Raw genomic sequence first — 25,772 nt, forward strand, 5'->3', positions numbered from 1 at the left:
TCATGTTTATGAAAGTCTGATGATAATGATATTTTTTTTTTTTTACATATTCTGTAATATAAATACAGAATCTGACATATCATTTTAAAATTTTTGTAGAAATTGTTTTTTTGGATAAATTAGTAAAGTATATTTTTAAATGATAGACCTAATTTATCCAACAAATCAATTTCTACAAAAATTTAAAAATGATATTTTTTTACATTCAGATTGTAAACATCTGATGATATGATGATAATGATATGAAAGTCTGATGATAATGATATTTTTTTACATATGAGATTGTACATTGTACATCATGGTAGTGATCATCTGTGGAGATCGTCAAGAGCACCAAATTTCTTGGTGTTCATCTAGCGGAGAACCTCACCTGGTCACTCCACACCAGCGCCATCACCAGGAAAGCCCAGCAGCGTCTCTACTTCCTACGAAGGCTGAGGAAGGCACATCTCCCTCCCCCCATCCTGACCATGTTCTACAGAGGGACCATTGAGAGCATCCTGAGCAGCTGCATCACTGTCTGGTTCGGGAACTGCACCATCTCAGAACGCAAGACCCTGCAGCGGATTGTGAGGACAGCGGAGAAGATCATTGGGGTCTCTCTTCCCTCTATCACAGACACTTACACCACACGCTGCATCCGCAAAGCCAACAGCATTGTGGATGACCCCACACACCCCTCACACACACTCTTCACCCTCCTGCCATCTGGAAAAAGGTACCGAAGCATTCGGGCCCTCACGACCAGACTGTGTAACAGTTTCTTCCCACAAGCCATCAGACTTCTCAACAACTGAAATGTACTGTACTGAGCACAACATACACACACATCATCTGTATGGACTGCATAGACCCTCACAAAACACACACACTGACACAACATACTGTTTACATGCTGCTTACAATCCAGCAAACTGTTTACATGCTGTTTTGCACACCTTGTCTGCTGTTTTTTGCACAAACTGTCCCAACATTTCAGCCGTTTTTGCACATACTGTACAATATCTCAGCCATTTCGCACATACTATATTAACACATACAGTATTAACACTGGTCGGTCGGCGCTGTTTCTGTGACTGTTTACTATTTATTGTCTTTTGTGTACTGCATTTTTTGTACTTTTTGTATTGTCTTGTAACTTGTGTCTGCACTGTCATTGTCCTGCACTGTCTTGTCCTGCACTGTCTGGTCCTGCACTGTCTTTAGTCCTGCACTGTCTTTTGTCCTGCACTGTCTTGTCTGTCTTGTTTGTCTTGTCCTGCACTGTTTGCACCAGGTTGCACAGTTGCACTTTATGTGGCTAAGACTACTTACAAGTCTTTAGCCCTGTCTTTGTTTCTATGTAGCACCTTGATCCTGGAGAAACGTTGTCTCATTTCACTATGTACTGCAACAGCTATATATGGTTGAAATGACAATAAAAGCTTCTTGACTTGACTTGACTTGACATTCTGTAATATAAATACAGAATCTTACGTATCAGTTCAAAATTTTTAAACTATTTTTACCATTTTTATTATTATTATTGTTGTTGTTATTATTATTATTATTATTATTATTATTATAAGAAACAGCATTAAGCTTGATCCCCTAACAAACAATACAACGATAGACACGCCCACTTTGACCACACGCCCACTTTGACACCCCCCCCCGCTCCAACAATGAGGAAGTCGTCATTCAAATGCACTTCCTACTTCCGGCATATACTACTCTGCTGTGTCTATGCGGCTGTTGGCTCTATTCAGTTATCTCTTGTTCAGATATTTATGACTTATGGTTATGGCTGCCAGTAGCACCCTGGTGGTCGCAGAGCCTCCTGGGTTAGAAACACAACAGCGAGAGATTGAGAGTTTAGTTCAGAACCAGGAGCTCCGGCTGGGGGACTGTTGGTAAGGCTAACACTTATCGTCTCAGGAGTACTGTGTGTGTGTGTAGTTCGATATACTTATAGTACGGTACTTTAGTACGCTTTAATAGACCTAACATGCTCGCAGCTTAACACCTATCCATTGTTTTATTGATTTTAATATAGAAGTTTTATTTTCCTGTGAAGTATACTGTTTAAAAATAAGCGCGAATGTTACCGACGAGTAGGTTAGGTTAGCTTGCATGCTAACAACAACCGTGCTTTGGTTCTGTCAGAGGTTTTTAGTAACGATATAAACCGAACTTCCTGCTCGCTTGAGAAAGCTTTAATATTCACGTCAGTGTCATTTTCGTGAAAATAAATAAATAAATAAATAAATAAAGTGGTCAAAAACGCCTAAGTTTTGAATGAACACGACGTTAATTCAGTTATGATTTTAAATCTGTAACGTATTTAGGTTTAAATTTCCTGCCGTTTAACGTTTTTTTTTTTTTTTAAATTTCTGTTTGAATTTTTTTCCTGTCTTGGGTTTAGTCCCAAATGTTTTGCTAATCCCTATAGAAGTGCACTTCAGAGTGCTTTAGTAGACCAAAGTGGGCTTCATGGACCCTCATAGTAACCGTGCTTTATTTACTTACTTATTAATACGTTTAATTTTCGTTACAGTTCTGAATCCTACATTTCCAAACTTCTTATATTTAGTTGTCCAAGCACCAAAGTCACTTCTGACCTTATGTGTAATGCCTGTGGTAGGTTATTGCTCCAAACAAAATATGAATTAAAACTTGTTCATGACGTAAATTCATACTGAGGAGGTCCATCTAAGGTTGATATATATATATATATTCATTCCCAAGCTCAAATGCATTCTGCTAGACCTTCTATTATCCTTAATACCTTCTGTAGTAAACGTCCTGATGTATGGGTTTTCTCAGCAGTGAATGGTTTTAAACGAGCTTTTTTAGATTAAGTTCTCACTTGGTGTCGTCAAGTGTGGAAGGAGAATTGCACTACAGCTGACCAGGTTGTAATGGACTTCTCAAGACTGCTAACAGGTTTTCCCACAAAGTTTCACTTTTGAGTTTCAGACTAAGGTGTGCCGTCTGTCTGACGTGGTTCTCGTATTAGTTTCATTTTTCCGTCCGTCCCAAGCACCAAGATTGTTGCCAGATTGATTTAAAAGTTTCAATAAGAACAAAATTAGTCATCCCCTAGAAAGAAACACCCGTTTCTACAGCACTACAGGAAGAAACACGTTGTCAGCATTGATTGACCGATTAATCGTGTGGGAGTGAAGATCTTTTGTAGTTTCACGGTGAAACGAATCTACCTCTAAAATGCACCTCTAAAAACACCCAAATCCTGAACTGTATTCAGTACATCCATTTAAAGACATTTTCTTCCAGATGGAATGACAGTAAAGATATTTGTGGATACTCAATCTGGCAACCCCAGAGCCAAGCTGTGCAATAAGAACTGTTTTATGTTTAGGTTTTTGTTTTTTTTTTTGGAAGAATGTTGCACAGATTTTTCAACCCAGTAATTTCTTTCTTGCATCTCAGTAGCTTGTGTGTATTTATTTTCACTACAATTTTCCAGAACCAGGAACCTCCTTTTTTTTTTCACAACTCACTAAACGAAGGTGTTAGTTAAGTGGATTAACATTAATAAAGTTTATAGTTACATAAAATTGCTGTGGAACGGCTGAAGTTCCTTTCAGTTATCAGTTCCATTCTAGTGACGGTAAACTTGTATGGTTTCCTCTCAAGCCTCTCCTTTTCTTTGTGAAGTTAATAAGATAAAAATGTAGCTCATCGTGTTACCAAAACAGAAAGTATAAGACTTTTCAAAGAACAGGAAAATCATTCCTCAAAGTGTTTAACACATGATCACTGCTTGTTTTATTCATTTATTGCTGGACCTTTTTTTATATAGATATTATCATTATTATTAACAATAATATTATTTAGTTTTAGAATGTTGTGTTATTATTATACACCAGACATTTAAACTGCTGTCGCATGACACGGCTGCTGTTATAGAAAACGATTTAATATCTTCTAACCAATCAGATTCGAGAGTTCAGCAGCACCGCGGTTTAAGTTGTTTCATCATCCAAAAGCAGTTCAAGTTACCGAGGCTTTTCTTTTCCTATCAGGTGGAAACTTGGTACTTTATTAAATTATTAACCACCCATTCCTTAAGGTTGATTTAAACCAGTTCACAGCTTAATTTCTAAAATCTTTCCTTTGTTCACCGAAGATTTATTGGTCGACGGTACAAAAGATAAACAACAAACAAGGGGAAAAAAATCGAATAGTATAAAACATGATCGATGTATAACAAAAGTCTTAAAATCAGGAAGAATCAGGAATTCCGTGATGAATCCGTTTGGAGTAAAATTAAAGTATTTTCAAAACAAATCCATTACACTGACAGGATTGACTTGTAACCTTTGTGTATTTTGTCCTGGACGTGAATCCCGTCGAGTATTCTTGTGACCGTCACTCTGTTGTGCAGGTATCTGGTGAGCAGAAGATGGTTCGGGTTGTGGAGCGAGTACGTGAAGAGTGGCGATCAGAACTCCCTGTTGTTTCCCGGGAAGATCGATAACACAGAGCTGTTTGATGGTAAGTCTTAAATCAGGGGGTGTGAGGGACTGACAAAAGGCTGTTTAATCAGGAGTGCCGACACACGTACTTAATACTTAATACTGACCTGAGACAGATGTATTTCAGCACATCTACAGTACATACATGTGAACGAGTACATGCAGTGTAGTGCGAACATTTCCACCTTAACTTTCCAGTTATACTTATATAAAGAATTACATTGTTCTGCAAACACTGGATGAAAGTCGAAATGTTGAAGTTTGTACCGCAGCTTGTTTGCCACACTGATCTCTTCTGTCTTCTCTCTCTCTCTCTCTCTCTCTCTCTCTCAAACAGCCATAAAGTTTTCAGGATACTGTTAAATACATAACTCAGGACTCATGTCAATATATTCACGAGCAATTACGAACCTTTTTGCGGCTTTTGGAGCTTTGAAAACAAAGAGCGTTTATATTTTTAGACCTGACCTCTTATTTTTTTATGTTCCGTGTGTGTGTTGTGCAGATTTGGATTCGTACCGGCTGAAATTGGGGCTGGTAGAGAGTGAGGACTTCATCCTGGTGCCTGCCGAAGCCTGGCGTAAGCTGCTGTCCTGGTACGGTATGGTGGATGACCAGCCTGCTCTTGAAAGGAAGGTAAGATGCAAAGTAAAAATGAAACAAAAATTTGTTTACAGTGCTGGTAGTTTGCTTTGAATATATCGTAATGCAAAGTGACGTCTTCTTCTTCTATTTTGCTGATAGCGTTAAACGTAACTTCCCGTGGAAGCAATTAAACACTTGGGGGGCATGCGGATATCGGAAAATAAGCTCTTCATACAGAACATGCACAACTGTTTTATTCCTCACTGACTACATTAATCCAGTCACACATTACTACCACGAGAAGTGGAATATTATTAAAAGCCGCATTGATTTTTGCTCTTGATGCCTAACTGCTCCCAGTTTCCAATCTTCCCACATTTTTTTTATCCTGATTTCTTTCATCGGGTTAATTTTTGAACGCTGAACCTCATTTTGTTTTTCTACACAGGTCATCGATCTTCCCAGTGTGCTGAAAGTTGAGATCTATCCTGTGGAAATCTTCCTGTGTCTGCACAGCGACAGGGACAACCTGGTATCAGCCCGATTCAGCCGAGCAGACACCATACGTGAGTAATGGGTTTTTATACAAAGGAGGTACCGAGTTGGGTCCGATTGCAGCCACTTAGATCTCGGACACGGTCATCAGGTTAATCAGTTAAAAATTATTGTTGTATTAGTGTTTTAATTCAATGGAGTCAGAGCAGCATGTGGATGAACAGCTAGAAGAATCTTTCAGAAGTATGTAGGTATATAATGTATGTTTGTTATCTTCTGGGAACAATTAAGGGTGATTCGTGTGCGTGTGTGTGTGTGTGTGTGTGTGTGTGTGTGTGGACAGTCAGCATTCAGAAGGTGATACAGAAGGAGTTTGCTGTAGCGGAGGATGCTGAACCACGGCTGTGGATGAAAAGCTCTGATAACTGTGAGAGGCTTCGAAACCTTCACATGACTGTGCTGGATGCCTGTCTGTGCACGGGCATGGTAATATCTCCTTAGCTTCAGCTAGAAGAATCTAGAAACTCAACAGCAACTGATGGATGTTTTTTTTTTTAATTGGCCATACAGTGCACTATATAATATAATGTGTAGAAAGGCTGGAGATGTCAAACCTTTACCTTACCTGAAGAAATAAGTAGTCTTTTCAAATAAAATATAAAATGAATGGTGTGGGTTTTGTCCATCTAGCGATGTGGACATCTAGGAAACGCAGATGTGTGTGTGTGTGTGTGTGTGAGTGTGTCTGTGTTATAACATGCTCTGCTCATTCTGCAGACAGTGATCATGGAGCTGAGGTATGCAGACGGCACATGGCCCAGCTCTAGCCCAAAGACCACGTGAGTTAACCAGCACTCAGCCCCAAACCGTGGAATACGCTTCATTTGCAAGTGTGAAATCAGACTGCAAATTATTTTCACTATGCTACCTTCCATAAAAACATCACCACCAATAGTCGGTTCTCAATACCTCATGCACTGTATCCTTAGTTACCTGTGACACCGATAGAGTCAGATGAAATCCTTCAGTTAGTTCTGTAGCTTCTTCCAATCTGTATTATTAAAAAAAAGGTCATTTGTGATATTATTCTCACTTCCTGTTATTCTCTGTAAACTATTCCTTTAATATTTGTTGGTGTGATTTAAGGAGGAAATCCAAGGATGAGCAGGACACGTTTCAAGGGCAACCTGGAATGTGCGGTCTCAGTAATCTGGGCAACACCTGCTTCATGAACTCTGCTCTGCAGGTTTGTGATCGTCTTCTACATCACAGTCTTGTTTGATAAACAGAGTTATTATTGAGATATATATACAGTACATATGAACAGATTTTGATTCATAATGTCTTCTCAGTTCCTTTTCACAGTAATCACTGTATTTTTGAATGTTTGTGTTGAATCTTATACTAAGCATAGGAATGAACTGTGATTTATACAATTAATGGACCCGCACAACAATTTTGATTGGTTCTGTTGTCACACATAATAACAACATGTTTTTCTGCTGTTTTGTTCCATGATGTCAGTGTTTGAGCAACACACCTCCGCTGACCGAGTACTTCCTGAGGAATCTGTACCTGGAGGAGCTGAACTTCACTAACCCTCTGGGCATGAAGGGAGAGATCGCGGAGGCCTACGTCGACGTCCTCAAGCAGATTTGGTCGGGGAAGCACTCCTTTATTATGCCACGTGGTTTTAAAGTAAGGAAAGATCATACATAAACAAACATATCCGACTAGAAATGTTTTTTAAACTTTGTTTCCGAGTCTATGAGAGCAAATGCATCGATGAAAGCAGTGTGTGTATATTTATTTTTTAGCTATACCTAGTAAACTGGCAACTTTATAGGCGTACAGTTAAAAGATTCTAAGAACGCGATATGCTTGGAATACGATGACTTTATGAGATTGACTTTATTACAGTAACCTGTAACAATAGAAAATATTTTCCATAGGAGTTTATCGGTATATATGGCCCTAACATAACACCGCTCTGTGTGTGTGTGTCTGTGTGTGTGTGTGTGTCTGTGCGTGTGTGTGTCTGTGCGTGTGTGTGTGTGTCTGTGCGTGTGTGTGTGTGTCTGTGCGTGTGTGTGTGTGTCTGTGCGTGTGTGTGTGTGTCTGTGCGTGTGTGTGTGTGTCTGTGCGTGTGTGTGTGTGTCTGTGCGTGTGTGTGTGTCTGTGCGTGTGTGTGTGTCTGTGCGTGTGTGTGTGTGTGTGTCTGTGCGTGTGTGTGTGTGTCTGTGCGTGTGTGTGTGTGTCTGTGCGTGTGTGTGTGTCTGTGCGTGTGTGTGTGTGCGTATGCGTGTGTGGAGGCTAAGTTGGGCCATTTTGCACCCCAGTTCCTGGGTTACCAGCAGCATGATGCCCATGAGCTTCTGTCCTTCCTGCTGGATGGTCTGCACGAGGATCTGAACCGCATCAAGAAAAAAGAGTATGTTGAGGTCAAGGACGCAGACGGCAGATCAGACCAGGTCCTGACTTAACACATGCACATACACACATACAACAGTTCACATGAAGTTTTACACAAACACACACACCCCACATACAGTACCTGTGTTGCTGATTAAGGTGTCATTTGTCATTTGTAAAGCTGATCAACCTCAGTGCATTTGTCTCTCTCTCTTCTGTACAGGAAATGGCAGACAGGGCGTGGTGTGTCCACAAGCGACGGAATGACTCCGTGATCGTGGACACGTTTCACGGGCTCTTAAAATCCACACTGGTCTGCCCTGAGTGTGGAAAGGTGTCTGAGACCTTTGACCCTTTCTGTTACTTGACTGTTCCCCTGCCCGTCAGCAAGGAGAGGGTCATGGAGGTGTTCTTTGTTTCCCTCGACCCTCTGGCCAAACCTGTGCAGGTAAACACCCTGTGGTGAATGTTCTTAGCTATTTTATGTTCATATTTCAAGCAGTTTTATGTTATTAGTAAGCTGAGTTAGGTCATCAAAAATTAGCATCGATGGATATACTAGTTGCATGAAGTGTTGTGAAAATTACAAATAAAAGTTGTAGTCCACCAGAGGGCAGTGTAGAGTGCATTTATAGGCTGCATTTGCTACTTTAGTCCTGGCCAAAGACTCTTGTTTTTATAAAATTATAATCACAATCAAAGTGTCTGTCTTTCTCTCTCTCTCTCTTTCATTCATTCTCTCTCTCTCTCTCTCTCTCTCATTCATTCATTCACCCATTCATTCTCTCTCTCTTTCATTCACCCATTCATTCTCTCTCTCTCTCTCTCTTTCATTCACCCATTCATTCACACTCTCTCTCACACTCACTCACTCACTCACTCACTCATTCATTCACCCACCCATTCATTCACACTCTTTCGCACTCTCTCTCTCTCTCACACACACACACACCCCTGTCTCTTAATCTCTGTCTTACTATCTCACTATCTGCTGTATTCTGTTCCACTATCTGCATCTATTTCTTCTCTATTCCTCTATCTCTCGTTTACTGTCTACCCTCCTTCTCTTCTCCATCTTTCTATTTCTCTTTCTGTCTCTCTTCTCCTGCTATCTCTCTCTTACTCTCTCCCCCCATTTTCTGTCTGTCTGTTTCTCTCTCTATATCTATCTATCTGTCTGTCTGTCTGTTTCTCTCTCTATCTATCTGTCTGTCTGTTTGCAGTACAGAGTGGTCGTTCCCAAAACTGGCCGAGTAATGGATTTATGTGTTGCTCTGTCTGAAGCCACCGATGTCCCAGCGGAGAAGGTGAGGGACTGAGGCTCTAGATAGGAGTACAACTGTTTTCTTGTAACATCTTAGAATCATGTTTTCGGTATATAAGCAATAACAAGGAATGAAATCACAGGGCCGTCCAGAACATAAAGGATTCTAACATCGTAAATGTCACTGCATGTCAATGCGTTTGTGTCCCACGTTCCCTCAGAAGAGGCTGAGCTTCAGCCTTTCTTGTTCAGCGTTGTTCTTCTGAAACCTATTTTCACTCAGAAGATACGTTTTTTGTGTGTTCATATGTCAATGCCATTTTTTTCCTCACTACTTTACCAGATGGTTGTGGCAGATGTATTTAACCATCGCTTCTACAGGATCTATCAAACCAACGAGTCTCTCAGCCTTATACAGGAAAGAGATGACATCTTTTTGTAAGCATGGGTTTTAGCTGTTTTGCACTAACACTTAAAATCTGCACAATTTATAACTAGTCAGATCAAGTTTGAGCTCTGTCAGGGCTCCATGTCAATTGCTTATTTGAGCTCGTTTGAGAATATCCCTTTTTCCTCTTCAGCCATCACATTCTTATATTATAAAATAACCAAATCTCTGCAGCATAGACAGCACAGACGAGACAGCGCAGACAGAACAGGAGAGAGAGCGTCCAAGTGGCACAACGTTATATACGTACGCCTCGATAAATTCTACATAAGTTTGGATTGTGGGTAAACCTAGTAATGACTGTGTGTATGGCAGTGATGAATTTATTGAGTAGATTTGTTAAGGACTAAAAGTCAGGCAGAAATTCTGTGTGGTTGTTTCAGTAAGTTCCCAGTGTACGTGTATTCGATCTGCTGTGTGCGGCGTGTTCTTGTAGGTACGAGCTAGACAGCAGCAGCACTGTTGATCCGGATGAGGAGGAGGTGCTGCTGGCCGTGTACATGCGCGAACGCTCCAACTACAGAGACTACGGCTCAGGGGGAAACAGCTACAGCACATCACTGTTCGGCCACCCGCTGATGATGGCTCTGCCTCGTGCACAGTGCACCAGAGACACCCTTTACCACCTGTTTCTCCAGCGCCTACAGTGAGTATCTCTGCTCCAGCATGATCTGAGAGTCCAGTTCTGTGGTTATTTTACTTTAGATATCAGACTTATCATATGTACATTAACCAGATGCATCCAATTAATGTAGAATTTACTCTGAAATTTCTTTTTGACAGACAGCTTTGGAATGTAAAGTAGCGATCGTTTATCTATTTGCATTTCCTTCGGCTACTTTAAATCCAGCTCCCTAGCAGAGATGATCGCTACATCGCCTCACTGTCTATGTTCAGCCATCAGTACAAGAGCATTATTAATAATAATAATAATAATAATAATAATAATAATAATAATAATAATGACATTATAGAAGCTGGATTTCTGATAAAGAAGCCAGAGGTGAGGAGGAGAAACTCTCTCAGATGACATGAGAAACCATAGAACCTGAATCTTTTTCTTTTTCCAAGAACCTCATATTACACTGAAGTACATGTCTTGCTTTCAGCTTAATGTTTCTTCAGATAAAGCCACAGCAAAAACAGCAACACGACCGTCGTAAAAACAACCCATTTTAGTGTATCGCTCCTTCCTGTTAAGCAACTTCTTAATAATGCTGACAGTACAGTTGTAAAGCTCTCAAACGCTAAAATAGTCTGATGTCCCTTTAGGCGATATGTGTATCAGCCAGACCCGACAGAGGAAGTGGAGGAGGAAGAGGAAGAAGAAAACAGTAGCGAAGAGAATGACGAAGAAGATGAGAGATACAAAAATCAGACCAATGGATTGAGCGGCGGTAAATGAAATGTTTTTATATTTTCTAGAGATTTGGAGAGTAATGGCACTACTGGTGTTAATAATCCTTATTTACATTTTACATTTTTTCTTCATTTCCACACAGATGAGGCTGAGGAAGAGTCTGAGGAGGCAGGGCAAGACAGATCGAAGACAGAGGAGCCTTCCCAGCAGAGCAGCGCCCAATCAGAAGCGAGTCCCAGCAGCGAAGGGGAGGAGAAAGTGGAGGAGGAGGAGGAGGAGGAGGAGATGAGCAGCGAAGTTGACCGGGGCAGCAGCACAGAGGAGGTCCAGTCAGCATCCGGCAGCACGGACAACAACTTCCAAGACCCCAGAGACGGGGAGCAGGCGACTGCAGCAGATACGTCTGTGAATGATGAGGATGAAGAAGAAAATGACGAAGAGTGTAGTCAAACGGTTACTCAGGCGAAAAAGAGGGTGACGGGTAGCCGACGTTATGCTGAGAACAGAAAGAAGCCACTCTTCACCATACAGGCTGTGAACTCCAACGGCACAGATCGAAGCGTCACGGACGGAAACAGCGCACTTTCCTGCAGCAGTGAGTCAGGATTTTTCACCTTGAGGGAGCTATTTGTATTTTTTGCTCATTAAGAAACGTTAGTAATCAATTTCACTAGAACGAGAGAGAGAGAGAGAGAGAGAGAGATCGAGTCTCAATATTTTAAGACTGTACTGTTATAATCTTTCATTCTTCATCACTTCACAGATCAGCTGTATGTGGCCATTGACTGGGACCCTGACATGAAAAAGAAATATTACGACGACTTAGAAGCCGAGGTAACTTTGTGTCCAGTACAATAACTTTACAACATTCCAGTACCAAACCTTCATCACTTAAAGGTCAGAGTGAAATCCTGTCACTGAAACAGAGCTGTGATCCAGGTGGCATGAACAAATCTGGGGTTTTTTGGTGTGATAATGCATCACATCTCACCAAATTTTGGCTCCAGTCGCTCTGTCTTTTGCTTTGGGTTGTTAGTATGAATGCTGGGTACTTTGACTCTGTCTGCCTGTGCAGCCGTTTTCAGGAGAACTGTTTCTACTGCTGTTTCTGTTTGTTTCTGTGCAGAAATATGTAAAGGACAATAGCATGGCTGTCCCACAGCAGCAGACCACAGTGCATCTGCGGTCATGTATCGAACTCTTCACCAATGTGGAGAAACTCGAGGAGGAAAATCCCTGGTAACAAACTTAACACTTAAAATATAAGCAAGAGAAATGTCACTAAACTCAAGCTCATAGGTTTTTATACTACTTCAGTGCCTGAGCAGACACGATGAGATGAACTGTTATAGGAAAGTAATCCACGGCAGGTTATTTTGCGATGAGAAGTGGAGTAATTTCTTACAACATCCTGGCTCAGGATGCCTCAACATCCTGTTTTTATTCCCACTTACACCACAGGCAGAGATTACAATTATGAGCTGTTGGAACTGTAGTTTTAAGATTATGAGAAATATAAAGCTGTTATCCTTTATAGAAATGGACATTTCTCTCTGCCAATTCTCTCTTGTTTTTTTTTTCTCTTCACCTTTGAGATTTGTCATGTTACACAAAAACCGGAAAGTCCAAACTCGGTTTTCCGACTTGGGAAAATCTTGAAGAATGTTACCAAGGTTCAACATTCCTACGGACTCTTTCATACACGTTACATAACATGATAGAAAACTCTCATCAGTGATTTAAACGTTTGTTGGTTTTTTGTTGTTGTTGTTGTTATTCTTTTATTATTAGGCTTCAATCGTAAATTTTGACTGCAACAATAAAGAAACATTGGAAATGCTGGAAAGCACCTTATATATAAGAAGCCGTTTTAAACGTCTTGTATCATATTTCAAGGGACTCCATCCATCTGAAGGTCTTTTTTGCTTTTAGATCATGTTCTGTGTGCCCGTGTAGCGTAACTTTTACTGTCTAACTATTTCAGGTGCATTATGGTATATAGTTACACACTGACCTGCCAAAGAAGGTGAAGCACACCAACTATGTTAATTACATACTAGGAAGGTATCGTAGGATCTGACACCGCTGTTTGTTGCCTGTCTGTTACCGATAAACATCTCTGGCTGATCGCCTGCTGTAGTTTTTGCACACTGTCCGCATTACTCATCATTTGTGTGATTAAGCCTCGAGGAATGGCTTCAGATGCCTGTGGTGAGCTGTTTGGTTGAGAAGTAGCCGTAGCTGGCTGTATTTCTTCTATAAGTTGGCTGAATAGAGCAGCTCGTTTGTTGACCGCGTAGCCGAACCACAGACTGTCACTAAAAGGTTTAGCAAAATTTAAATAAATATTATTATATGTACTGAAACTGGTGCGCCGATGTTGTCAGAGTGATAAGTGTCGTCTTGGTGCGCCGTCGCTCTTTAGGTACTGCCTGACTTGTAAGAAGCAACAGCCCGCCACCAAGAAGCTGGATCTGTGGTCTCTTCCTGAGGTCCTCATCATCCACCTGAAACGCTTCTCTTACACAAAGTACTCCCGTGAGAAGCTGGACACCATCGTGGACTTCCCTCTCCGGTCGGTTCTGAATGTGTGCTTTTAGTTCACAATTCAATTAAATGTGTTATGTTCCTGACTCTTCTCTAATAAACATAAACTCAGTTCCGGACATTTCCTATGTTTACACATTTGCTAGTCAAATTACGACATGCAAAGCTGACTAGCTTTAGTCAGGGGTATCCCCCAAGCATGAAAATGACACGTGCGTTGAATTATTGAAAATTAAATCCGCCTTTGCCTCGGATCTGGTTATTTTTTTCAGAAGCCTGGACTTCTCTGACTGCCTCTTGAGGGAGACGGGGAGCGATTCGGAGCCTCACAGCATATACGACCTCATCGCTGTGTCTAACCACTTTGGCGGGCTCAGAGACGGACACTGTATGTGTCACTTTCTCTCAATCTCTCTCTCTCTCTCCCTCTCTCTTAATCTCGCTCTCTCTCTCTCCCAACTCTCAATCTTGCTGTCTCTCTCCCCCCCTCTCTCATTCGCTCCCTCTCTCTCCCCCTCTCTCTCAATCTTGCTGTCTCTCTCTCTCTCCCCCTCTCTCTCAATCTTGCTCTCTCTCTCTCTTTCCCCTCTCTCTTTCCCCCTTTCTCTCTCGCTCTCTCTCCCCGTCTCTCTCTTTCCCCTCTCTCTCTGTCTCTCTCTCAATCTCGCTCTCTCTCTCTCCCCCTCTCTCTCTCTTCCCCTCTCTCTCTCTCTCTCTCTCTCTCCCTCTGCCCCTCTTGCTCTCTCTCTCCCCCTCTCTCTCAATCTCGCTCCATCCCCCCCCCCCCCCCCCCCATCCTCCCCAACCCATACATTACCCATACATTACTTATACACGAATATTTTATTGAACTGGTGCTTAATGGAAAATCTTTACTGAGTTCTTTACCGATGCGCCGATGACTGATCATTCACTCCTTCCACGCAGATACCAGCTACGCCCGGAACAAGGACAACGGCCAGTGGTATTATTTTGACGACCATACTGTGACCTCCGCAACAGAAGAACAAATAGTGGTAAGAATGACTTCCTGTCGGTCCTGTTTGCGTCTCTATTTATCTTTTTGTTAATATCTGAATTCCCGTTCAATTTTACGTGCATAATGCAAGAGATGCAATGTTTTTGAATTCTTGATTTTGATTACCTGCAAGACAAATCCTGCTTGATCGAATGTTCCCTTTCTCATCCTAATTCTAAGTTAATACTTTTGTTGTCGTAGCTTACACAGGGACCAGGGAGGTAGATGCTCCTAATAAATGAACAAAAATGGTTGTAATCATTGAGATGGTTTTCTGGGACAAATCGTTTATATCGAATTTTTTTTTAAAGGAGTCTCCAGTGTCAGTCAGTGCTTTGTAACATTCATTAAGGAAAACATAAGGAAAAAGTAATAATAATAATAATAATAACCACCTAATCAATCTGTCCATGTTTCTGCTTTCAGACCAACGCTGCCTACATTCTGTTCTACCAGCGCCAAGACAAGATCCGGCACCCAACTCTCACACCTCCTGATGATCACGATAGCCTGGGTGGGGCAATGAGTATAGACTGAAACTACTCTGTTTGTATGTTTTCTTCCCTTTTTTTTTTTTTTTTTTTTCTTTCTTGCATTCCATCCTTCCATCCATCTCCCTCTATATTTCTGTTCTCTTCTGCTCTCAGGTTAATTGAGGGAATGATTTTAATTCTTTTTTTTTTTTTTTTTTTTTTTGCACAAAGAAAACAAAACTTGAACCTTCTGCCTTTTCATTGCCCAAAGCAGGATGTGAGAGGCAGGGGCTACTCTCTCAGGCTGATGCAAAGGCATCATGAGTAGGAGACTGTAAAGGCTGTATTTATCCCTTCAGGAGCAGCTGCGGGAACAAGTGCGTCGCTTTCGTATGCACACGCGAGTTTACGAACTTTCCGCCACTTGCTGCTTCTTCTGAGTTAAATAGCACAATAAGCTGTTTTTCTTCTTCTTGCATGACCAAAATCTTTTGTTCATAAATATGTAGAGTTACTTCAACGCCTGTCACTGGTATGAAAGCTGCACCTCTCACTTTATTACCTTTTAGCAAGCAATATTTAGACACACAAACTTCCTCTTTTTTATCTGATTGTACTAAAACTTCAATTTTTTTTACATTAAATTAAAGAATGACTCCAGACTTTTCAAACTAAAGACATTTGAATCGTATAAACATTTACAGCCTCACTGTACTCACTGCAAACCTGTATTTCTCAGCCTGAATTTGTTTGAAAGTCTAAGGGCAGTTGTTGCTTTATAATCGCTTTATAAAAGACTTAGAAGCTCTCAGACTCGAAGAATAACACACGACTGACAAGTTTTATTGATGCTGTTTGTATGGTTATTTATCCACCTTTAAAACAGTGAAGCAATGCAGTAAAAACCGGCTCGACGTATAAAAGGAGCTCGGATTTATTACGCCGTACACCGAGACGCTCCAACCTTTTTACTTTGAGCTACATACAAATTCATACGAATGATACACAAATTTATAAACAGATGGGGTTTTTTTTTTCCCCCATAAACGTTTAATACGTTTATGATGGATCACAAAATGCCCTTAGACTTTACTGATCAGCGAGATTGAGTGCGCATGGTGCAATCACATGTGTTATAGATGCAGTGAGTACAAATGAAGCTTTTTATATTAGTACATATTACTCTGGAGTATCTCTTTTGATCTTAGGATTCAGCATTTAGCGGGTTTACAGAGAAACGTTTAATGTTTTTAAAGAAACCAGCATCACTTTGGATTCTTCTAACCTTTGCTTCACACACAGAATACAATAGTCTTTCCAGTTGTATACTTTTTTACGAATCATTCATCTAAACACATCTAAGGACTTAAGGGTTTTTCTAACGGCTTCTCACACACACACACACACACACATCAAGCAATTCCAACATGTAAAATGGTGTTTTTATGTCATGACTTTATTTAAATGCTGTACAAAACGACCCCGAGGCATCTTTCTAAAAGCGTTATCCAGTTCACACTGTATCTGTGAAGCCCCAGAGTTTTCTCTTTGGTATGGTTTTCTTTTCGTAGATGGAGATGAAGTACACAAGTCACACAAATACAGCTGATAACAGTCATATTTATTTATATTTATAAGCTGTAGCTGAGGTTAAAACTCATTAGAAAGCACCAAATGCTTGATGTGTGTCTGTGGGGGGAAAAAGCCAGAACTCTGTCCATGCTAAATATATATATATATATATATATATATAATTATATATATATATATATATATATATAATTACACATAAAATGACTTTGTTCTCAACTTGGAGACAGTTTAAAAAGATTTTAGCTTCACATTCTTTTCTGTGTATCCTCTGTTCTTTTTTTTTTTTTTTTTTTTTTCCCCCCTTCATTCCCAATGGCTTGCTTTTGCAAATACAGGTGAACAAATGTGCCCTCGCTACATTCACACAAACATGGCAGTGATGTTCTGCTGAACTGCGTAGCATGTTATTCGCTGCTGAAGTTCAACTGCTGTTAACTCGGTTTTCTTTTAAATCTTCCCTTCCCTGATTTATAGGGTTGTAATTCACGGTTCAGTGTGTTTTTAAATAAGGATCCTTCTTTGTCTTTGCGTATGTGCACTACACAGGGTATACGAAATATTAACGCAGCGTTTGGTATGCATTAGAATTTAAATAGAGCGCCGTTAGAGATTAAAAATAAAGACCAGAGAGACGTAAACGATTAGGACTGCTGTTCTTGGGTCAGTTTTTTTTTTCTGGGAAATTTGCTTTAAATGCTTTTCCCCCCTTAACCAAAATGGCTAACTTTGCTAATAACAAATAAAACGTATAGCACAGCTAAGTGTTGCGCACGTGACATCCTTGACTGTATGCTCTCGTTTTATTCACCGTTAGCCTTTATTTCCTTTTTTTTTTCTCTCGCCGATATCAGGGATATGTCTCAAACTGATGCAATATAATTTCTGTGAAAATTAAAAGTCGAGTGTATTTTTTTTATTTTTTTTTTTAGGCGCCTTATTTATTTTTCTTTATTGCCAAGAAACTGACTGACGCCGTCGAAACTTCGAGATCTTCCATAACGCTCTTTTGGAGAACGCGCACAGAGAAGAGGGCTATTTTTCAGAAGAATTTCTATTTTTAGCACAAACGTTTAACAGCAAAGCAGGATTATAAATATTTGTCGTTTGTGTGCAATTTGGTAAAAAGGTAAAAATGATTTTTAAACATGGATCTGTACAGTATTTTTGTATTGTAATAAATATCTTTGAATATACTGATTGAATGCACGGGTAGAATTCGGGATATATTTTACTTTGAAAGTTGAAATATCTAATTGTATACTGAAATTTTGATATGAATAAATGAGTTCTGTATATTAATGAGATTTTTTTATTTTTACACTCTATGAACTTGACTTCATCACCTCACGTGACAAGTTTTTTTTAATAAAGCAGCTTACATTAAAGCATTAACAGCAAAATCTTCAGAATATTAGAGATATACACCGTAATGTTAGGATTTCTCAACGGCTTGCGTTTATTTTTTATTCAATTCTAAATATATATCTATATATCTATATAATATTTATACATCAGTTTAATAAAATCATAAATTAAATCTCTTTAGATGTTGGAGATATTTTTACCTTTTATCAATTTATAAATAAATAAAGTGGTCCTGGATATTGAATGGTTTTATCTGTTTATAGTTACCTTTAACGTTAAGGATCGTCTATGAATCTAGTTTCACATTAAGAGAACAAAAAGGATAAAAAATTAAAAGCTCATTTCAGAAAAACTAAAAAAATGCAGCATTACAAAGTTACAGCTTTACATCAGTGTTACAAAGCGCCGGGACTGGAGACTCCTTCCAAGCAAATGTCTCCTAAGTGAAAACTTCTTGTCAATTAAACATTTTTATTTGCTAAATAGAATAGCACATTTTCCTACTTGGGTGACTATTGGATTGAACTGTTACTTTGGAAAAAAAAAAAATATATATATATATATATATATACATTAAAATGAATAGAATTTAATAACTTTTATTCATTAGCATTGTGCAATAATAGGAAATAACGCATGGAATTATGTAATAACCAAGTAAATCCACTCCGGGTCCTGCCATGTTACTCTGGGGCAGTTTAATCAAAAAATAACCCCCTGTGGGACTGTAGTAACTAGTTAACAACCAATAAACTCATGGCCTTTTAAAAGAACTTGCCAGTTAAGCCACTTTTATTTTCAAATTATATTAGGTTTTAAATTTTAAAACCTGTTTCTGATGAAGCTTTACACATTTTCTTGGCATCTTCTCAACATTTATTTATTGGAAGCTCTTCGTTTCCATTTTGATTCCAAACTCAATTTACATTTGGCTTAGAAACCTATTTCATCTAGAGTACTTTTTGGATTATAGGAAAAACTTGAACATTTTTGCTACTTAAAGGGAAAATGCAGAATCCTGAAACCCTGCTGCTGTTCTTTAAATCTCTCAAACCTCAGGCTGATGCACTGGGTTTGTAAACTTCATGCTGTGGAGTTTCACATTCACTCGGCTCACGTTTTATCACCTGCAAATATTCATCTGTAAAACATGTTTCGCTATCAGAAACGTTTCTATATTGAAACTTCAAAAATACTGTTTAAACGTTGCTTGTATGGATGTCGATTCATAAACCTGTGAGACATTAATGTTTTTTCCTCTGTGACAAAGCTGTGATTCACAATCATTTTCATCAGCACAGGAAATATGCATGCAGCGGTCCGCATGCGCCTGCTGTGGTCCGCATGCGCCTGCTGTGTCTCCTCACTTACTCATCAAACACAAATACACACAAATTCATTTCCAGATCACCGAAGAGTGCTGTGCAGTGTTTATTAAGTTTATTTTACGTGACACTCTGCCTATCTGCTACGTTCAATTTCTCATTAGAGAACAATCTCTATATCTATATATATTTTTTCTGAGGAAAGAATGAAACAAAAATAGTAACTGAAATAAAGAAAAAAACACCTCAAATATAACGCTATAACGTTGAAATGAATTAAGGCGACGTAGAAGCTGAGGTTTAATACACCACCGGTACACAAAAAAATAATTAAGACGCACTGATTTTAAACAAACATACATGAGATTACACTAAAGATCTCATATTTACTTCATTTTTGGCTTCGGATTTAAAGGCAGACAATAAAAAAAAGTCTCCTTTGAAGTATGAGCCAGTTTTCTTCCACTTTTCTTCCAGTTTTGACGTTTAAAGATTTATCAGAAGGAGTCAAATCAACCAAAATTATTATCCAGCATAGAAAGAATAATTAGTAACGTGGTTAAGATACTAAATCTAGTGAGGTTTGTGTTCATGACAGTGCATTAACTACCATCAATCAGTGGGCATTTATAACTCAGTGCTGAAACTCCAATCAGAAGATTTTTCCTTCTTGATTCTTGTTGAAAAAGCCTCGAAAATTCAAATCTCGAGACATGAGTTCCTCTTCGACGTTCTCCAGAGCCCACTTGTGTTCCACGATCTCCAGAGCCTCCCATTCGCTCTGAAACACAACAATTAAAGCGAAGGGCTCAGTACATAACGAGGGGAAAATGTAAAGTTAACAGGGAAAATATGAATTTCAGCAAAAAGCAAGAGATTGTTAAATATCAATCATCTCATCACATTAATTATAATCATCACAGCTTAACGTGTCATTTTAAATGTTAAATCATTTAACAGGATCATAACCCAGAAATATTTTCGCACTTTTACCTTCACATTATGAATGGGCCTATAAACGTGCAAATAGGAACATAACCATATCCTAATTGTATCTTTCACCAAATGTAATGTAAGAAACAAAACCCTTGAGGGTGTGTTGTTGTAGGAAACTAAATCAGTGACTAGGTGGTGTGCTGCATCGCGAATTAAACAAAGCGGAATTACTATTAACACCCATTAGTTGCTTATTTTCCAGTTACAGCACATCCAGTGGTGTTTTACGTCTCAGCGATTTGTCAGCAACACGTCTGGTCCCCATCGTTCCCAAGAACCAATCACTGATCCCCATCGTTCCCAAGAACCAATCACTGATCCCCATCGTTCCCAAGAACCAATCACTGATCCCTATCGTTCCCAAGAACCAATCACTGATCCCCATCGTTCCCAAGAACCAATCACTGATCCCTACCGTTCCGAAGAACCAATCACTGATCCCTATCGTTCCCAAGAACCAATCACTGATCCCTATCATTCCCAATAACCAATCACTGATCCCCATCGTTCCCAAGAACCAATCACTGATCCCCATCGTTCCCAAGAACCAATCACTGATCCCCATCGTTCCCAAGAACCAATCACTGATCCCCATCGTTCCCAAGAACCAATCACTGATCCCTATCGTTCCCAAGAACCAATCACTGATCCCTACCGTTCCGAAGAACCAATCACTGATCTCTGTCGTTCCCAAGAACCAATCACTGATCCCTATCGTTCCCAAGAACCAATCACTGATCCCCATCATTCCCAAGAACCAATCACTGATCCCCATCGTTCCCAATAACTGATCACTGATCCCCATTGTTCCCTAGAACCATTCACTGATCCCCATTAATCCCAACACCCAATCACTGAACGCCACTCTTCTGAACAACCAATCACTAAACCATTTTGTCCCATCATCGTAATTCTTTCTTCCTCCTTTTATACTTTTTATACTACATTTCATCCAGAAGTGTCTCTTTCATATCTGTGTCCCACCTACTCAATAACCTGCTTCAGTAAACTTTAACGATGCGGAATGTCTATAAAGCAAGATTCTGTTACCTTTAACCAAAACACAGTTTGTCACCTTACAAAGAAACCATGAAGCACAAACTCCTTTCTGTAGTTGTCGAGTCATAACAATTCAACGCTTTTGTTTATTAAACCGACTCCTGAAGATTTATCATCTGTCTTGAGTGTCGGTGGAAATCCGTCCACAGTGAGCATCAACAGACAGGTGTTCCCAAGCTGGTACACATATGATTCACGTGTTACCTTGAAGGCCTTGTTGGGGTCCGGTGGCATGGCCATGGCTGCTCCAGTCATCTGTTCCTGCATAATTCTCGACTGATCAGCAGCTGCATACAAAGAGTGATTTAGTTCGATGGCAGCTGCTCAGACTATAATAACCATCACGCATGACTGATGATGAATACCTGAATGATGGGGTTATACCTGACACATAACTCTGTGTGTGTGCATGCAGGAGCTGTGGCAATGCCAACAGCCCTCGCAAGCATGCTTTATGAACATCCCTGTCATACTGCTTTCTGAGTTGAGCTGTTATACACACTGACAAGCTCTGATTCTCTTCCAAACATTGTTGTGACTGTTATTTTAGATGTATGATGATCGTTAGGACTTGATTGAGCTCACCGTTGTCCTGTCCGAGTATGAGGGAGTACATGCTCCGTAGGCCAAACACATTGAGGAAGTACCACGAGGCTGAACTGACCCTGCAAGACAGTCACATACAGATTCAGACTATGTGTAAAGCTAATAATAATGTCAGCTTCACTTTAACATCGTTATGAAAGTGAAAAGTGACGTGACATACGGCTAAGTGCGGTGACCCATACTCAGAATTCGTTCTATGCATTTAACCCATCCAAAGTACACACACACAGCAGTGAACACACACACACACCGTGAACACACACCCAGAGCAGTGGGTAGCCGTTTATGCTGCGGAGCCCGGGGAGCAGTTGGGGGGGTTCGGTGCCTTGCTCAAGGGCACCTCAGTCGTGGCCGGCCCGAGACTCGAACCCACAACCTTAGGGTTAGGAGTCAAACTCTGTAACCATTAGGACACGACTCCCCCCATGATGGAATATCAATTTCCTTTACTATTCCTCAGTCAATTGAAGAAGGTGAAGAAATTAAACCAAATCGAATGAGTTTGAAAAACATACCATGATGCATCCAGTGACACCAGTTCAATCCCCCTCTGCAGCATGGGCTTAAACCTTAGAGTCAGTGGAAAGGGAACCTTAGCTGTAGACCAAAAAAAATAATAATAATAATACGTTGAATCTTATTCCGCAGTCAATTGAAAATCTGATTTTTTTTTTTCTTTTTCAGAATGTTTCATGTGAACATCACTCAAAAAATACGTACAGTTTAGACACTCAAAAGTGCATAGTGGAAATTTACAAACTCATATGTAATTCTTGTTAAGTACGTAATAAAACACAACATGACGATGTCTATGGAAATATAATCACCAATTATTGCTTATGAAAACGAGTTTTTTCCCCGTTTTCTCATCAATCACAGTAGTGTAAGAACATTTTAGTAATTATTCTGCAGTTTATAATATTGGCTGTAGTAGCACTAGAGCCCACCAGGGGGCGTTTCTCAGGCTGAAATGCACCAGTGGATAAATTCAAGCCTAGGTTGGAGCGTTGAGGAGAAAGCTACACTGCAGAAATTTTAAACACTTTTTCGAAAATAAATATAAAACAGAATCATGAGGTCTGTTCTAGTACTCACTAATGACAAATCCTGAGAAAGCCCAGTTGATCCAGCCACCAATTAAAATCATCGGCAAGACGTTGGTGAGATTTCCTTTCATCATGTCAGTCATCATGCTGGTATCTAAAAGGAAAAATCAATCACGTACTATATATAAATAATGATAGTAATTTACATTATTAATAGTTTTGAGCTGATTTTAATGCAAAGCTACTTTCTGGTTCATCAGATGTTCAGTACCAGTCATGGGATTTTTAGGAACCACTTTTCTCTTGACCTTCTTGAAGAATCCTGTTTCTGCATTGTTGAAATAGTGCTTACGCATGGCAAAGGACTGTAAGGAGACAGAAATCGACACCAAAATTCAAACCTATCCGCTATTTCCAACTGTGGTAGAAATGCTAAATAACTTGCAACTGTGCACTGTGAATGATCATGCACTTAAACGTTCTACTATAAAATTCAGCTGCTGACAATTTATTCAGTTTTAAACAGAAATCTGAAGATTGATACCTGTTTGGGAAGGTACTTGCCGTTCTCTCTCAGTATGCGGCTACGCATTAATACTTGGCTGCAAACAAAGAAACAAGGGATTCAACGTAAAAACGTAACGCTAATACAGGACTGTTATTGTGAAGATCAACTGAGGAATCCATGATCACGTATGAGTTGTACTGTTTCCAGGAACCCCATCACTGATCCCATTGTTCCCAACATCCAATCACTGATCCCCATTGTTCCCAACATCCAATCACTAATTCCCATTGTTCCCAAGAACTAATCACTGATCCCATTTGTTGTTAGCAACAAATAATCATTGATCCCGATTGTTGTTCCCAACATTCAATCACTGATCCCCATTGTTCAAAAGAACCAACCACTAATCCCCATTGTTCCCAAGAACTAATCACTGATCCCATTTGTTCATTCATTCATTCATTCATTCATTCATTCATTCATCTTCTACCGCTTATCCGAACTACCTCGGGTCACGGGGAGCCTGTGCCTATCTCAGGCGTCATCGGGCATCAAGGCAGGATACACCCTGGACGGAGTGCCAACCCATCACAGGGCACACACACACACACACTCTCATTCACTCACACAATCACACACTACGGACAATTTTCCAGAGATGCCAATCAACCTACCATGCATGTTTTTGGACCGGGGGAGGAAACCGGAGTACCCGGAGGAAACCCCCGAGGCATGGGGAGAACATGCAAACTCCACACACACAAGGCGGAGGTGGGAATCGAACCCCCAACCCTGGAGGTGTGAGGCGAACGTGATAACCACTAAGCCACTGTGCCCCCTATCCCATTTGTTGTTATCAACAAATAATCATTGATCCCGATTGTTGTTCCCAACATCCAATCACTGATCCCGATTGTTGTTCCCAACATCCAATCACTGATCCCGATTGTTGTTCCCAACATCCAAATCACTGATCCCCAATAATCCCAACATCCAATCACTGATCCACATTGTTCCCAAAATCCAATCACTGAACACCACTCTTCTGAACAACCAATCACTGTCCCACCATCGTAATTCTTTCTTCCTCCTTTTACACTTGGTGAACTTTACAGTTAATAAACGTGTCATTTCATCCACACGTGTCTCTTACACGCGTGTGTCCCACCTACTCAATAACCTGCTTCATTTTGTCTGCGCTCTTGGTTTAAATACGTGTAAATATGTTTATGACTGAAGAGAGAGAGCTTCTTCTGTAAGAAACAAGTACAGTTATTGACTGCTTCTTTTGCACGTGCATTAGCTACTGAAGAGAGTTAGCAGTGTTGAGTCAGGAGTCATGACTCAGGAGTCAGGAGTCAGGACTCAGGAGTCTCACCTGTCAGACACCTGTTCCAGCTCCACTTTCTTGTCACTCTGGAGGAGTTTGGTGACATAATGCCGCAAAACTCCAACTAAAAACGTGATAAAGACAATCGGCAACACGACCCACACACGGATACTGGAGTCCAACAGCAGCTCAGGTCCTGCCATGTTACGCTGAGGCAGTTTAACACTTTTTTCCTGTCGTAGTTTAACTATCTAGGATAAAGAATAAACCCTGTGGGACTGCGGTAACTAGTTAAATAAAAACCAATAAACTCATTGGCCTTTTAAAAGAACTTGCCATTTAACCACTGCTAACTTCTGTAACTTTTTTTTTTTGTATGGCTGCATCCCAAATGGGTTCTTTATGCAAACCTAGAGCACTAGACAGGCGGTTGAACACCCTTATGTTGTCCCCTATGTAGCGCGCCAATGTTTACAGCAGGAGTCCATTTGTGACTTGGCCGTCGCACGTGCTGCGCTGTACCGTGAGCGCTATGCGCATGCGTCAAAACAAAGTGTTCGCCGATTCCAAAAAAAGTTTGGAATCGACTCTGATTCGGTTCTTTGTCGTTTACAAAAAATAAATAAATCCAGAACTTCAAAATAAATAAATAAATAAATAAAAATTAACAAAAAAAAAAGTTAAGACACAAAGCTTACAGAAGATGAGTAATTCCAAAACGTTCAAAAAGATAAGTTAATAGGATAGGACGTAAACAGTGTGATAATTAGGTAACTTCATAAAGCATTATGAATCATTTAAAATTATGAGGACTTCCAACTTAGCACTATAATTCACAAAGCTACCGTTAGATAATACTAT

General features: G+C 40.0%; 2 protein-coding genes across 2 annotated transcripts; one reads left to right on the forward strand and one right to left on the reverse strand.

Moving 5' to 3' along the window:
* Nucleotides 1–1,695: 1,695 nt before the first annotated feature.
* On the forward strand, nucleotides 1,696–17,975 carry usp11 (ubiquitin specific peptidase 11). The gene is made up of 21 exons (XM_060881331.1): nucleotides 1,696–1,892; nucleotides 4,391–4,500; nucleotides 4,987–5,117; nucleotides 5,515–5,632; nucleotides 5,905–6,047; nucleotides 6,339–6,400; nucleotides 6,708–6,807; nucleotides 7,086–7,259; nucleotides 7,874–8,032; nucleotides 8,197–8,421; nucleotides 9,197–9,280; nucleotides 9,581–9,675; nucleotides 10,122–10,331; nucleotides 10,958–11,082; nucleotides 11,188–11,640; nucleotides 11,809–11,879; nucleotides 12,172–12,284; nucleotides 13,471–13,620; nucleotides 13,865–13,980; nucleotides 14,520–14,608; nucleotides 15,037–17,975. Exons 1-21 carry the CDS (start codon nucleotides 1,777–1,779, stop codon nucleotides 15,145–15,147), a joined length of 2,955 nt encoding a protein of 984 aa, XP_060737314.1. The 5' UTR covers nucleotides 1,696–1,776; the 3' UTR covers nucleotides 15,148–17,975.
* A 1,461-nt stretch (nucleotides 17,976–19,436) lies between these two features.
* On the reverse strand, nucleotides 19,437–25,296 carry zgc:86609 (ER membrane protein complex subunit 3-like). Its single transcript, XM_060881166.1, has 8 exons — nucleotides 24,960–25,296; nucleotides 23,618–23,675; nucleotides 23,345–23,438; nucleotides 23,123–23,227; nucleotides 22,543–22,624; nucleotides 22,007–22,086; nucleotides 21,626–21,708; nucleotides 19,437–20,147 (listed from the first exon to the last, which is right to left on the reverse strand). Exons 1-8 carry the CDS (start codon nucleotides 25,112–25,114, stop codon nucleotides 20,019–20,021), a joined length of 786 nt encoding a protein of 261 aa, XP_060737149.1. The 5' UTR covers nucleotides 25,115–25,296; the 3' UTR covers nucleotides 19,437–20,018.
* Nucleotides 25,297–25,772: the final 476 nt, after the last annotated feature.

Source organism: Tachysurus vachellii, chromosome 11, assembly GCF_030014155.1.
Source record: "Tachysurus vachellii isolate PV-2020 chromosome 11, HZAU_Pvac_v1, whole genome shotgun sequence".
NCBI lineage: Eukaryota > Metazoa > Chordata > Actinopteri > Siluriformes > Bagridae > Tachysurus > Tachysurus vachellii.

Bases quoted from the DNA above. Each gene is read 5' to 3' on its own strand.
- usp11 (XM_060881331.1), top strand. From the start codon at position 1,777: ATGGTTATGGCTGCCAGTAGCACCCTGGTGGTCGCAGAGCCTCCTGGG. The intron at 5,118-5,514 runs GTAAGATGCAAA...TTTTCTACACAG, and splicing joins AGCCTGCTCTTGAAAGGAAG to GTCATCGATCTTCCCAGTGT. The intron at 11,641-11,808 runs GTGAGTCAGGAT...ATCACTTCACAG, and splicing joins CAGCGCACTTTCCTGCAGCA to ATCAGCTGTATGTGGCCATT.
- zgc:86609 (XM_060881166.1), bottom strand. From the start codon at position 25,114: ATGGCAGGACCTGAGCTGCTGTTGGACTCCAGTATCCGTGTGTGGGTC. The intron at 23,228-23,344 runs GTACTGAACATC...TTTTCCTTTTAG, and splicing joins TCCTAAAAATCCCATGACTG to ATACCAGCATGATGACTGAC. The intron at 20,148-21,625 runs GTAACACGTGAA...GTTGTGTTTCAG, and splicing joins ACCCCAACAAGGCCTTCAAG to AGCGAATGGGAGGCTCTGGA.